Source organism: Scheffersomyces xylosifermentans (genome assembly GCF_036884685.1).
Source record: "Scheffersomyces xylosifermentans strain CBS 12540 chromosome Unknown RJT20scaffold_4, whole genome shotgun sequence".
NCBI classification, from domain to species: domain Eukaryota; kingdom Fungi; phylum Ascomycota; class Pichiomycetes; order Serinales; family Debaryomycetaceae; genus Scheffersomyces; species Scheffersomyces xylosifermentans.
Window position 1 is genome coordinate 1,345,166 of NW_027042942.1, and position 13,179 is coordinate 1,358,344.

The 13,179-nt window shown below is 41.5% G+C and overlaps 4 protein-coding genes across 4 annotated transcripts; 2 read left to right on the plus strand and 2 right to left on the minus strand. All coding sequences in view use genetic code 12, as the record gives it.

The window, feature by feature from the left end:
• Positions 1 to 210: 210 nt before the first annotated feature.
• On the plus strand, positions 211 to 3,210 carry SFL1 (Sfl1p; the record flags this gene model as incomplete). Its single annotated transcript, XM_064918383.1, has 1 exon — positions 211 to 3,210. One exon carries the CDS (start codon positions 211 to 213, stop codon positions 3,208 to 3,210), a length of 3,000 nt encoding a protein of 999 aa, XP_064774526.1.
• Positions 3,211 to 3,419: 209 nt separating this feature from the next.
• Positions 3,420 to 8,226, minus strand: RJT20DRAFT_128351 (ubiquitin-specific protease). Its single transcript, XM_064917258.1, has one exon. It carries the CDS (start codon positions 7,856 to 7,858, stop codon positions 3,533 to 3,535), a length of 4,326 nt encoding a protein of 1,441 aa, XP_064774527.1. The 5' UTR covers positions 7,859 to 8,226; the 3' UTR covers positions 3,420 to 3,532.
• A 1,870-nt stretch (positions 8,227 to 10,096) lies between these two features.
• Positions 10,097 to 11,446, plus strand: RJT20DRAFT_145513 (bifunctional AAA family ATPase chaperone/translocase; the record flags this gene model as incomplete). The annotated part of the gene is made up of 1 exon (XM_064918801.1): positions 10,097 to 11,446. The coding sequence occupies one exon, from the start codon at positions 10,097 to 10,099 to the stop codon at positions 11,444 to 11,446; it is 1,350 nt and encodes a 449-aa protein (XP_064774528.1).
• A 227-nt stretch (positions 11,447 to 11,673) lies between these two features.
• RJT20DRAFT_44753 (uncharacterized protein) lies at positions 11,674 to 12,317 on the minus strand. Its single transcript, XM_064920182.1, has one exon. It carries the CDS (start codon positions 12,225 to 12,227, stop codon positions 11,901 to 11,903), a length of 327 nt encoding a protein of 108 aa, XP_064774529.1. The 5' UTR covers positions 12,228 to 12,317; the 3' UTR covers positions 11,674 to 11,900.
• Positions 12,318 to 13,179: the final 862 nt, after the last annotated feature.

The following is a 13,179-nucleotide window of genomic DNA, read 5'->3' on the forward strand; positions in this document are numbered from 1 at the left end:
CGTCGTGCCAGATCCATTAAACAGCCGGTTCCAATACATACAACCGCTTTCTACTGCTGCCGTGCTCTTGTTGGAACCTCATCGTTTCATCGTTTCACGTAGTAAAACCAGAGAACTCCGATTGAACTCTTCGGTCTTGCCCATCTCGTTCGTTACAACCGACAAAAATAACCTTGTAGGGTAAGAACATGTACATATAGTCCATCCACCATGTCCACCAATATCATACCTGCTGCAACTCCGAGTGAAACTGCCATAAACGGCAGCTTGTCTACTCATCAAGACGCTACGGCGTCTTCGTCGTTACAACGTCCACCACAACAGTCTCATACTCCAGCGCCTACGACGACAGTTACCGTATCGTCTCCAACACCGTCGAACGCAGGTTTGGCGTCGTCATCTTCAGCCGCTGCCGCCGCTTCTTCTAACGGAAAGACTCAAACGGTGTTCATCCATAAGTTATATGATATGCTCCATGATAATTCGATATCGCATCTCATCTGGTGGCTGTCGACCAACGACTCGTTCTGTCTCTTGCCAGGCGAAGAGTTCTCTAAAGTGTTGGCTCAATACTTCAAACACACCAATATCGCCAGTTTCATCCGACAGTTGAACATGTACGGATTTCACAAAGTGAATGATACTTTCCAAAATACAGAAGATGGACCTCCAGGAACACCTACAGCAGGAGATTCCGCAGCAGGAACTCCCGTTGCTTCTGGTTCTGCTGGAAGTTCAGGTAATGCTGCTGGAACTGCAACCAAATGGGAATTCAGACACTCTACAAACCAATTCAGAAAAGGCGATGTGGAATCGTTGAAGCATATCAAAAGAAGACTGTCTAAAAATATCAACTCACACAAGGAAATCGTCAACTTGAAGCTGCTTCCGCCAACTCTGAATCCGTTAATGGATCCTGCTCAAAACCAGATGGCCAATCCAATGGCTTTGTATCCTCCACAGCAGCAGCATCAATACCAGCAAAACTACGGCTACAGTGATGATGATACTGCCTCTATGTCTAGTTTGAGAAGCCCTCATGGCTCCTCTGATAACTTGCACCAGCAGTATCACCAGTCTTTAAGATTACACCAGCAGTCTCTTTTGCTTGAAAATGACGGAAGACTCACTCCAGGCGGACACCAACAACAAAACTTCCAACAACTCCACCAACAGCATCCTCAGAATGCTCAGGTGCCCCCACAAAATCCACAACAAATTCCCATCTCTGTGGCGACTCCAGTTCTCGGACCACACGTACCGCAGTCACCTGGTGATACACCAGCACTGCGCCAAACAAGTATTGTTTCTCCTAGATTGCAGCCACCGCCATTAGTCACCAACCCTTCGTTCGAAAACCTGATTAACTTCAAGTTTATAGAGTTGAACAACCAATTAAATGCCTTGAGAGGTGAATTGGGTGTGATGCATTCCAAGTACGAGCAAGTTCAGGGCGAGCTTATAAGGAGTCAGAACGATACCTTGCAGATATTGGAAATGTTTGAAAGGTTGGTTCAGGATAACAACGACGCTAGTGCAAAGATAAAATCTGAGAAAGCTGATGCTTTGACTGAACAGGCAACGGAGACTACTAGTACGGATAAAGAAACCGAAAAATCCGGTTTGAACTCCAATATATTCAAGAGCAGTACGACCAATTCTAATACCACGAATAGTACTCGCAAAGATGAGATAATAGACAGAAACATGAACAAGACGCCAATCAATAGCAGTGCTACTGGTAATGCTGCAAGCAGACTTATAGAAGAAGAAGGCAGTACTTCACCAATGTCTCGTGTTCTCCCTAAAAATACATCTTTACCTGCCACTTCGACGGATATAGCTGAGAAGTCAAGTTCTATTTCCGCTTTATCAAAAGATGTTGGAAGTTTCAAGGCTGTCTTAATTCAGAGAATGAGGACATCTTCTCAGCAGCAATTGCAACAGTCTCTGTTGGCTTCGCAGTCTCAATCTTTGCAATCCCAAATTCAGCCTCAGCAGCCAACATACCACCTTACATCTACGGCAAACGCATCACGTAATCCTTCTAACTCCAATATCCAAATCGTTCCCCAGCACTATCCGTTGAATCCGCATTATACGATCTACAACTCACTGAGTGAGGTTGCTTTTAGAAATGTGAAGCTCCACCAGCAGGGCCATCTCCACCAGCAGGGCCATGAAGAAACTCCTGCTGGAGTCAATCCTAACCGTCATTTGTCGATCCTAATGGACCCCTTGCAGCCAGTTCCATCACGTCATAATTCCAGAGTGTTAATAGATGAACAGAACAATAGTAATAACTTCAGATTGAGGGCCGAAAGTAAAAGTTATAGTCCCTTAACCGTGGGTGGAGCTAATAGTCAGGCTGCAACGAGTACTGGGATTCATAACCAACAAAACCAACTGTCACAACACTTACAACCACCATACAGCCATTCACAGCAGCCTTCATCAGTTACTAATAAGAATGACACCTCCCCTATTCAACATTCACAGTCATCCTCAAGGTCTTCCATTGTGGACTCATCCAAGGTGAAAAATAATTCAAGGCTGTCAAGCTTGGTGAATGGTTCAGGAGACACTGGTATCAACAATATCAGCAACTCTGCTAGCAAGTTGGTGCAGTATCCCTTTCCACCCATGCCGGCTAGTGGACACCATCTCCACTCTTTCCAAGGCAATGGAAATGCAAGAACCAATTCTCTTCCTACCCCACTTATCGACCATACGACTGGTGGCGGGGCAGGAAGTATTGGACTCGGTGTTGCTGTAGGTGGAGCACCATTGACTCCTCCAGAACCTCGTTCCCTGACAACTTCCCTGTCTTACTACAACCAGAGAAACTCATTCACTTCTATGTATGACTCTCGTCAGACCCAAAGTCAAAGCTACTACAACCACCACGTTCCTCCATATTCCCAGCAGCCCACTTCCATGCCTAAGAGTACTGCTACCCCAGGAAATGCTGGTGGAGTACCCCTTTCGTCATCACCTATTTCTGCGGCATCCGTTCCACAGGAAGCAGATGAAATTTCTGCTTCCAAGAATCAATTGCCAAGTGTTAGTGAATTGGATAAGTCCATCAAAGGCGGCTCTTCATCTGGAGCGCCAACTTTACCACCATTGCATCTGAGCCCTATGTATGCGTTATTGAACGCAGATAGAGAGAAACTGGATGAAAAGTTCAAGAAGAGAAAGTTGGCTTAGACAATGAACATATGAGAGTTGATGTCCTCCAACACTATTTTCTATGAGCTTAAGTCCATGTGCTGCTTTTCAAAATGAAGATGGACAAGTCGTCCGAATGAAGAAATGATTTAACAAAGTTATGTGGTTGCTTTACTTGATCTTGTACCGTAATATTATCTGTATTTTTATTGAAGAACTACTATATCTAATAGAATATGTAATATATCAAAATTCAACATGAAATATTTGTAGAGCTCACTAGAGTACTTTCAACCTTAAAAGACGTATACTGAAATAAAACTATATACGGATATAAGTATATGCTCTAACCTCCTTCAATTCAGTTCTTAATCTCTCTTCTTAATGGATCAATATACTCGCTTTCCAAATTCTCCTTCACATATACAATATAATAAGGAGTGGCTGTGTTTCCTTCAATGAAGTTAAAGACTTCTGAGAATGGAACTTCTGTCACCGTCTCATCATTGTACTTTCTAAAAATATTCCTTTGTGGATCTTTAATATAAACCCAGTAATGGCCGTAGCTCGCCTCTCCTCTATGAATGAAAATAGCAAATATAGAATAACCGACCTTGTTGTAATTGGTGAATTGATTTGCTACTTTTTCTCTTAAAATCTCAAGTCTCTGGTCAATCTCTAATAATTTCAGCTTCAAGGCGTCAATCTCATCTTGTATGGCAAAGATAGTACTAGGATTGATACCCATTGTCGAGTGAGGCATAATTTTCAGCTCCAAAAATTTCTTGGTTGTCACAAGAGTATCAATAATGGTAAGTTTTGTTTCATCATCAATATGTAATATTTCATTCTTTTGATCAAGGATTTGCTGTATCTCCAGCTTCCATTTGAACACTTCATTACGTTTTTGAAGTATCTCAGGGTCTTCCGTGTCCAAGTAGCGGTCAAAATAGATCTTTTCACTGAATGGAATTGGTTCCAACGATTTATACGCCATTAGACGCTCTCTGTCAAACATGACACGTTGAACATGAAATTGGAGGAATTCGGGTAATTCGCTCACAGTTATAGACTTTTTCACTAGTCCTTCATCAAGTTTGACAATATCTTCGTTGAAAAAATTATCCAAGGCATCGTAGATACTCTTAGGATGATCTGAAACGTTGATAATCAAACTGAAAAAACGTTCAATTGAAATACGCGGCTTACCATTGATAGTAGATGTCAGCTCATCAATTGGAGTGATAGTCTGCTTTGTCTTACCATAGAAAAGTTTCTTTATGAGGTCGTATTGTTCGCCATCATCATCCAAACGCTCTGGACTTAAAGCTGTCTCTATTTGGAACGTTACGTTTTCAATACACTCGGTGACATCCTGTTGTCTTCCTACCTCTATTGTGCTCTCCATCTGGTCCGTACTGATAGGGAGAAGCTTAGGTCCGCCTGGATGAGTAAGATGCTGTGGTTGTTTGCCCTCGTCGAATTCTGTACTATCAAAGACATTCTCAACGTGAATTCCCACAATGCTGTTGTGGCTTCGGAGGCCACCGTCTATACCTTCAGGAGTCGTAACATCGTTATGACTAAAATCTCCATCAATGAGATTCTCTTGGTTCTTATTTTCACCCTCTTCTACCATCTCGATATTATCCACGTCCTCATTGTCAGCCATCTCAATGTCGTTGTCATCATAAGGCAGTGCAGAACCTATTATTATAGATCCATCTATTCCTTGCCTTCTTTCTTCTTCTTCCTCTTTTGCTATGGCTTCTTTTGCCGCTCTTATCGCTTCTTCTTCTTTCAAGTCTTCGTCGTCATCTGGAATTTCAATTACCTCTACACTTGAATCTCTGAACTCTACCGGTTGCGACAATGCCAAAAATGACAAGTAAGCTAGATCCTTCGAAGGCTGAACGCATCTCTTGTTTGTATGGATCATTTCGTCAAATAAGTACCTCAAGTGGTAAATGAACTGGTTACTACGCTTAATCTCCAGTTCTTCCACACTTCTCCCTCCAATCTTACGGGATTTGGAGATGGCAGATACATCGACTTCATTCTCGTCAAAGCTTAAGATGAGCTCTCTAAGCGGCTTTATACAAAAGTAGTACTGTAAAAGCGAGTTCAAGTAGCAGGTATTTCCAATATTGTCTAAGCCTGCTGGCCAATTCTCCGCTGGGAGCAACGTAGAGTCAATTTTTCCATTCTTAAGAAAACTAATTAAGATGTCCAGCTTTTTCTGCTCAGCGATAAGCTTGAGTGAGTACCTGAGAATTCGTATGTCGCTATTGATATCATTTTTGTTATTCATAATCAATCTGTTCTGGAAGTTAGTAATAAGCTCGAAGTCTGAAGTGCTAAGATCCGCTCCGAGTATGTTAAGAGCTTTCAGAAACGTTATATCATTCTTGGGCAACTTTATAATCTCGGGAAGTTTGGTCTCAATATAGTTCAAAAGAAGATAGCTCTTTCGATTGACTGCGACAGAGAGCAAGGCCTTGTGGAGAAATTGAACTTCACTGGCTTCATCACGAAATCCATTAGCTTGCATGATGTCATCAAGCTTGAATTCATAAGCCGTAACCACGACATCATCTTCTGTGATTTCTTCGATGTTTAACTCATCTAAAGCAATACTGACAGGGATAATCTCATTACTTAAAAATTCCCAAAGCTCCTTTGACTGCCTGGCCCTGGCAATAGTCTGAAGTTGGTTGTTATAATATTGGTAATTCTTGGTATCATTCTTATAACTTGCTTTGTACATGGCCACAATAACATCGTCATCAATGGAATCTATATCCTTGGGATTAGCCACGTCTAAGCCAAGAACCTTCATAGAATCTATGTAGTCATGGAAACCTATCAAATCGCCTGAAGAAGCAAGATTTTTCAAATATGTCGAGAGTTTGTTGTTAGTGGATGAGCCACTTCGGAAATTTGCTGTGTTTCTGAGGGCATCTACGTAGTGTAATCTGTTCTTAGGATCTGAAGTGACACTATTTTCAAAGCATTTTATCACCAATTCATCTTGGAAGTACAGGCAAACACTCAAAGAGATGAGAAATGGCAACTGATTCAGATTATGGTTTTTAAAGTGGACCTGATTAATATGCTTGTCATATTCTCCAATTGTTTTGAAAACAAGCGAAAGGTTATCGGAGTACAGATACACCGTCTGGAACTCATTATGCTCAACTGCTTTGCCATAGACACGGCCAAGATAGATCAACTCTTGGATCTTACGGATGTAAGATTCTTTGAGCTCAGGTCTTTGAGCCAAGTTCGGTGGCACTGCATCGGACTCCTCTTTGTTGAGAGTGAAGCCAAGTTTCTGAAAGAGAAGATTCACTTCGATCTGAGCATCCATTACTGTATTAGCCAAACTGATGGTTTTAATAGATTCTTCCGGTTTCAAAAGGACGGGACCTCTAAGTACTTTAATCAATGTCTTAAAGCAATGTACAACGTTGGGAATTGTGTCTGGGGATAATGAAGGATGCTTTTCAACGCCTGCGAGATACCTCTTTTTGATAGTCTCTTGATCAATAAGTGGGAAAAGATCACTCTGGGAGAATTCTGGATTGTATAAGGTTACCCTGAGAATATGGCCGTTGGGGCTATTGGCAGATTTGTAGTAGGCGTCGTCAATAATAGCGGAGTTAGAATTAGCAATGTTCAACGGTTCGGAATCGGAAGAGTCGCTATCTATGTTAATATCATTATCATCGTGGTCTCCAATGGCATGCTTGCCGTTTCTTTGGGTACTTGATCCATTTCTTATTCCAGTCTCATTTTCAATATTCCTACCGTCGTCTTCTGCTTCGATTCCATTTACTTTGATAGACTCGGCAGGACCCAATACTTCTAAATCGTCCTCAGACACTCTGTCCTTCGAAATTAGATGGTATTCATGTTTATCCAAAATGCTATTCACAAATGGGTTCAGATTAGTCTCTAATACTGCTAATCTGAAATGCCTCACTACGTTATCCTTGTTAACTAACAATCCTCTTATTATGGTTAAAGTCTGATTCCTTTCCTCCAATTCAATCCGTTCAGACGAAGGAGAATAGTTCAACGCATTATTTAAGGTAATTGCTTCATGCTGAAGATGGCTTACTCCGGCAATTTTGCTAAGTTCTGAGGCGTAATCGATGGGACGGGAGTTGAGCAAACTGACATTATATTTGATTTTCATGGGAACAGTCCATTTGAGGTCGTCAAGGATTCTGTTTAAGGTTTTGAATGGGAGCAACACAAGTTCTTGGGGTGAAATTGCTGTTCTGTGGTATGTCCGTGAAATACTGTCGTCAACACTGGCTGCGCTGGGGGAGTTTGAGCTGGTCAGGTCGGTTGAAGGGGACGAGTCCGATGCTGGGTTTTCTGAAATAGCCAAATTCTCAGAAGGAATGGCATTGCTGGAAGCTACAGATGAAAGGGAAGTATCAGCAGAGTTCGTGTCGGCAATTGCTTGGTTGTTAATTCTATTTTCCGTGGTGTTTGAACTCGTTGTGGCATTCGCATTCTCACCTCCTCGATTGAATGGGTTTCTTGAAGGCAATGGAGGTCTATGAGAGTCCTCGTTACGCCATGGGCCCGATTGTTCGTTGAGTAGGGTCCCGCTGCTGTCCAATTGGTCTCCACTGGAGTTGGAGGACACCGATTGCTCGATATCTTGTGTCATTGTTGCTATCGCTGTGGATTTACTGCCAGGGTTTAACAATTCTCTGTGACTAAGACTACACAGCAGTAAATCCCAGTCCGAATCGCAAACGGCTGTGGAAAGCTTGAGTTGTGGTATTATCCGAGTACTTGGATCAGTGAATTCCGACTGGATTGGTTTTTACACGGGCGTTGGCGGTGTAATAATGGTTCGTTAGGAGTAAGGCAATGCTTTTAACTGTGAGTGATCAAGCGGGTTTTATGAAATTGATTTGGGTGCGGTCGGAAATGGGGAGTGGTAGCGTTGTAAGATGGGGCTAGGGACCGGATGTGCTTAATCTGTGTGTGTGGTTAAGGGTTTAGTTTGTATGGTAGCGTTGCTCCACTGGATGTTTCTACTCTGTGTATGGTAGTGTAGTAGATTGTTTGTGTACCACTGGATGTTGATTAGTAGTTTGTATGGTAGCGTTGTACGAGTTATCTGTAACACAAGAATTGATACTTGTGAGTGGTGGTGTTGTAGGATTGCAAGTGTGTACCACTAGATGTGTGTTGTGGTGATGTACCAATGGATGTGCTTACTCTATGAGTGGTAGTGTTGTACCACCGGGTCTGTCTACTCTGTGTATGGTAGTGTTGTAAGTTTATGTGTTGTTTAGTTGTGTTTGTATGGTAGTGTTGTACCACTGGATGTTGTTTAGTATGTGTATGGTAGTGTTTGTATAGTGTGTATGGTAGCGCTGTTAAGTTGATACGTACCACCGGATTTGGTACCTGTTGCAGTGTTGTACCACCGGATATGCTTACTCTGCGATTACCTTGCAGCTCGAATTGGTTCGTACTGATCACAAGAAAGAATTCAAACCTCCTATAATATGTCCTTCTGTAATAACTAATTTGCTTGAAAGATATTGTGAACTCTATTGGGGCTTAATATGAATCAATTCTGGCCCCTGGTTTGAATAATAAATGGAACCACTGTACCACGATCTGTTTAGTGTGTGCATATATATATGGTAGCGCGATGTATGATTATGTGTACCACCGGATTTGTATATGGTAGCGTTGTACGAGTTGTCTACTCTTCTATAGAAAAGAATACAGAGAAGAGAAGGGAGATACGAGTGGGATTAATACGAGAGAGTTTATGGGTGGTGGTGATGGTGATGGTGGCGGTGAAGATGATGGCAATGGTGAACCTTGTTGGAAGGGAAGAAATATTTGGAGACCTGACGTGGTGAGATGGGCTTCTGGCCTGCGCTTCTCGGTTTCTAGCGATGCACAGCTAAGTTAGATACCATTTTACAAGAATAGGGGGTCATTTCATCAGCACTTGTCTATCAAACTATATGAACTGTGTCCTTTCCTCTTAACTACGGTGAACTAATGTTCCAAAAGAGAACAGAGTGACGGTGATAAAGATAGTGGATGTAGGTGGTGTATATAGGCATCCATTATACCGGGGTAGTATTTTTAGACACTGGTAAGGTGAGGTGAGGTGAGGTGTCGATGGGATGAAGGTTGGGTTATGGACTGGGTCTTTAGAAGGAAATTCGGAGTAGATGGCTAGAGGTGATTATGCGGGTTTTTTGGTGTTTTCTGTCCTTTTTCTGGTGAAATTTGGGGGTCATGATAAAGACAATTGGTGGTGGTAGGCATTGTTAAATTGGCAGTGTGTGAAGATAAACGAAAATGGCTGTGAAATTTACAAGAACCACCAGATAAAACTTAGAGAACGGGTGCCGATTTCCCTGAAAATGACACTTACGTGTTCACCAAAGATCACAGATTCAATATTTACCCCTATCATCACGCTTTCAAAACTCCATGTTCCAGATATTCTTGTTACATTATAATTGCTCTAGCCTGATTAGTGACGTAGACCTTTAACTATATACAGATACATAACGCTTCCAAATAGGGACCCCCAATTACTCCGCCGAAAAATCGGACTTCCACGATAAATGAAGTCAATAAGCCCTCTGTAGCCTTATTCCTAACTATCAAACTAACAACCCTATCATTTAACTGACCCAGCACTAAAACTTCAATACAAACGAACCCCAAGCCATACCCTCTGCCAAATCAAAATGTTGCTACCTTATATTGCGATATGGTAGCGCCGAGCGATATCGGAAACTGAAAAATTTCAATTTTTGGAGCTTCTTTTTGGATTTAATGAATTGATTTTTTTCAGTAAAAGGTAGGTCCAGAATACTGATTTGTAAACGAATTGTAGTCTTAAAACCATAGCTCGGAAATGTCTGCCTCTTCACCTTCTTCGGGCCCTACTCCGCTCGATTTCGAGAAGATAAAGGCCAATTCAGATGGCTCGTATACTGGCATGATTCGTCTGGGAATAAGTGAAGCACTTACCAGCAACCCATACTTTGCAGCCGGTGGTGGACTCATGCTTCTCGGAACAGGACTTGCATTGGCAAGACAAGGTCTCGTGAAATCGTCGGGCTTCATATACAGAAGAATGCTCGTAGACCTCGAAATCCCATCCAAAGACAAGTCGTATCTCTGGTTTCTCGAATGGATGTCTCAATACAAGCATCGTTCATCAAGACACTTATCAGTGGAAACTAATTTTGTGCAGCACGACAATGGCTCAATAAGCACGAAATTTTCATTAGTTCCTGGTCCAGGTAAGCATTTCATCAAGTATAAAGGTGCCTATATGTTAGTCAATAGAGAAAGATCAGGTAAGTTGCTTGACATGACCTCAGGAACTCCATTCGAAACAGTTACGTTAACTACACTTTACAGCGATAGACATGTATTTAACGACTTACTCTTAGAGGCCAAGCAATTGGCTTTAAAGGCTCGTGAGGGTAAGACTGTGCTCTACACTTCTTGGGGTCCTGAATGGAGACCATTCGGTCAACCTAGGAAGAAAAGAATGATTGAGTCCGTGATCTTAGATGAAAATGTCGCTGATGGAATTGTAAACGACGTTAAAGACTTCTTATCAAGTGGAGATTGGTATCATAAAAGAGGTATCCCATACAGAAGAGGCTATTTGTTGTATGGCCCACCAGGAAGTGGTAAAACCTCTTTTATTCAAGCTTTAGCTGGTGAATTGGACTATAACATTTGCATCTTAAACTTGTCAGAAAACAACTTAACCGATGACAGGTTAAATCACTTGATGAACCATATTCCTGAGAGATCTATATTGCTCTTGGAAGACATAGACGCTGCTTTCAACAAGAGAGAGCAATCCGAAGAAAAAGGATACACTTCTGGAGTAACTTTTTCCGGATTATTGAATGCATTGGATGGTGTAGCCAGTGCAGAGGAATGCATAACCTTTATGACCACCAACCATCCAGAAAAATTGGACCCAGCATTGTTGCGTCCTGGTAGAGTTGATTATAAAGTATTAGTGGACAACGCCACGGACTTCCAAGTCAAGCAAATGTTCTTGAGGTTCTACGAGAATGAGGAAGAAATGTGTGAGTTGTTCATGGAGAAGTTCAGACAATTGAACTTGGGAAAAGTCAGTACAGCTCAATTACAGGGGTTGTTTGTTTACAATAAGAGGGACCCTGAGCTGGCTATTAGAATGATAGAGTCTTTGAAGAATCCAAACACTGTATTTTAGAGGCAAGGACATTTGGTGTTGTGCTAATAATTTGTATTGAGTTATCTGTTTAGAGCGCTAATATGCGGTTCGATAGTTGTACATAGGAACCAAAATTGGGTATGTATATATACAAAATGTATCATTTAAGTTGGTAATTAGGATCGACTATGTCTTATTGCTCGAATGCACCGTATGATTGGAATTTGGCCGATTACACTTGTGCAACTACTATTTGTAGAAGTATTCTTCTTATAAGCCGTCTTTAGAATCTACTAGACCTGCTGGAAGATTCATTGAAGAACGGACAACAATACCTAACACTTGTACGTTGTTTTTATCAATGGCTGTACGCGTGTCTACTAATAGTCTTGCAGTGACTCCTTTTTCGTTGAAATTGATTATCTAGAACCTTTACTGATTTTCTGGTCTTTCACAGAATGATAATCTTCATTCCTTGTTTCCATTTGCTAATTCAACCTCTGTACTTCTTCATCAACATCTCGTGAGCTTTCTCCACTCTGGCAACCGTTATTTCCCCTTCCATGCCTGAACCCCCATTTTTTGGGTCTCCTCCTTCAGCAACCAATTCACTCAAATAGTTTACATAAATTAAGTAAATTAGCAAGTCGCTGTTGTCATTTTTCAATGTCTTTTTACGTCCCTTTGGCTTCAGTACTTTATGGTTTGAATTTCCTGAATCTGCTCCTTCTTCCTCCTCAGTGCTGTTCAATTTTGAAGTGAGAATTCGCTTGAAATTGGTCTGATTGTACGTCTTTCTATTTTGTTTAATTTCCACCATACTTACAATTCCATTCAATCCGTATACAAACCATTGAGGCAAAAGTAATAAAGAAGAAGAGTGATGCAAAAGAATACATTTGACGTATTTTGGCGCTTAAACGAAATTTTGTTTTGATTTCAAAAGCGCAATTTGTGTACAGGATCGGTATATGGCCGTTATTAGGTTATTGGAGAGGGTTTTATTAGTAGTCGATATGGAGGTGGGTTTGGCTGGGTGGTGGTGTTAACTACTGGGCATTGTTTTCTTGACTGTTTTCTTGACGTTCCATATTAGTGGGATAAATATTGAACTGAAATGTTTCTCTATATTCTCTATAGCGTTTACTTAGTGAAGGTTAGAACTAGTGATGGCTGCAACGAGTGATGGCTGCAACGAGTGATGGATAGAACAAGTGATGGCTGCAACGAGTGAAGTGTGACAACGATTATATGGAGAGAGTAAAGTAAGAGTGGTAGCAAGGCTACTTCATCTCTGCTACATCGTGTTCTAAATCTCATACAATATTTTTGATCTTATACCAAAACTTTACAAATCAACCGTGAATTATCTCCTTAAAGTCTATTCAATCTCACATTCAATGTTACTGACATTTTCATCCCACTCCATTATCACATTCATCCCATCTCCTTCTCTTCCCATAACATCCTCCCCACATCTCTTCCCACCCCATTCCTCCCATCTACTTCTCTTTCCATACATCTCCCATTAAACATCCCACATCTCCACCCTTAGTCCTCCTCCCCTCCTAATGACAGGCCCCTCCACTCACTTCCACCTCTCTAATCAGTGACTTGTCCTGCACCCATTCCCACCAGCCATTTATAACTCCGTCCACGCAGTAGGCTTAACTATGGGACAAATCCATAGTATGGTAATGTAATGTAGTACTACGACGACTACAGCATACCGTATACGGTACACCCTGTATTACTACTTACTTCTTTCAAAC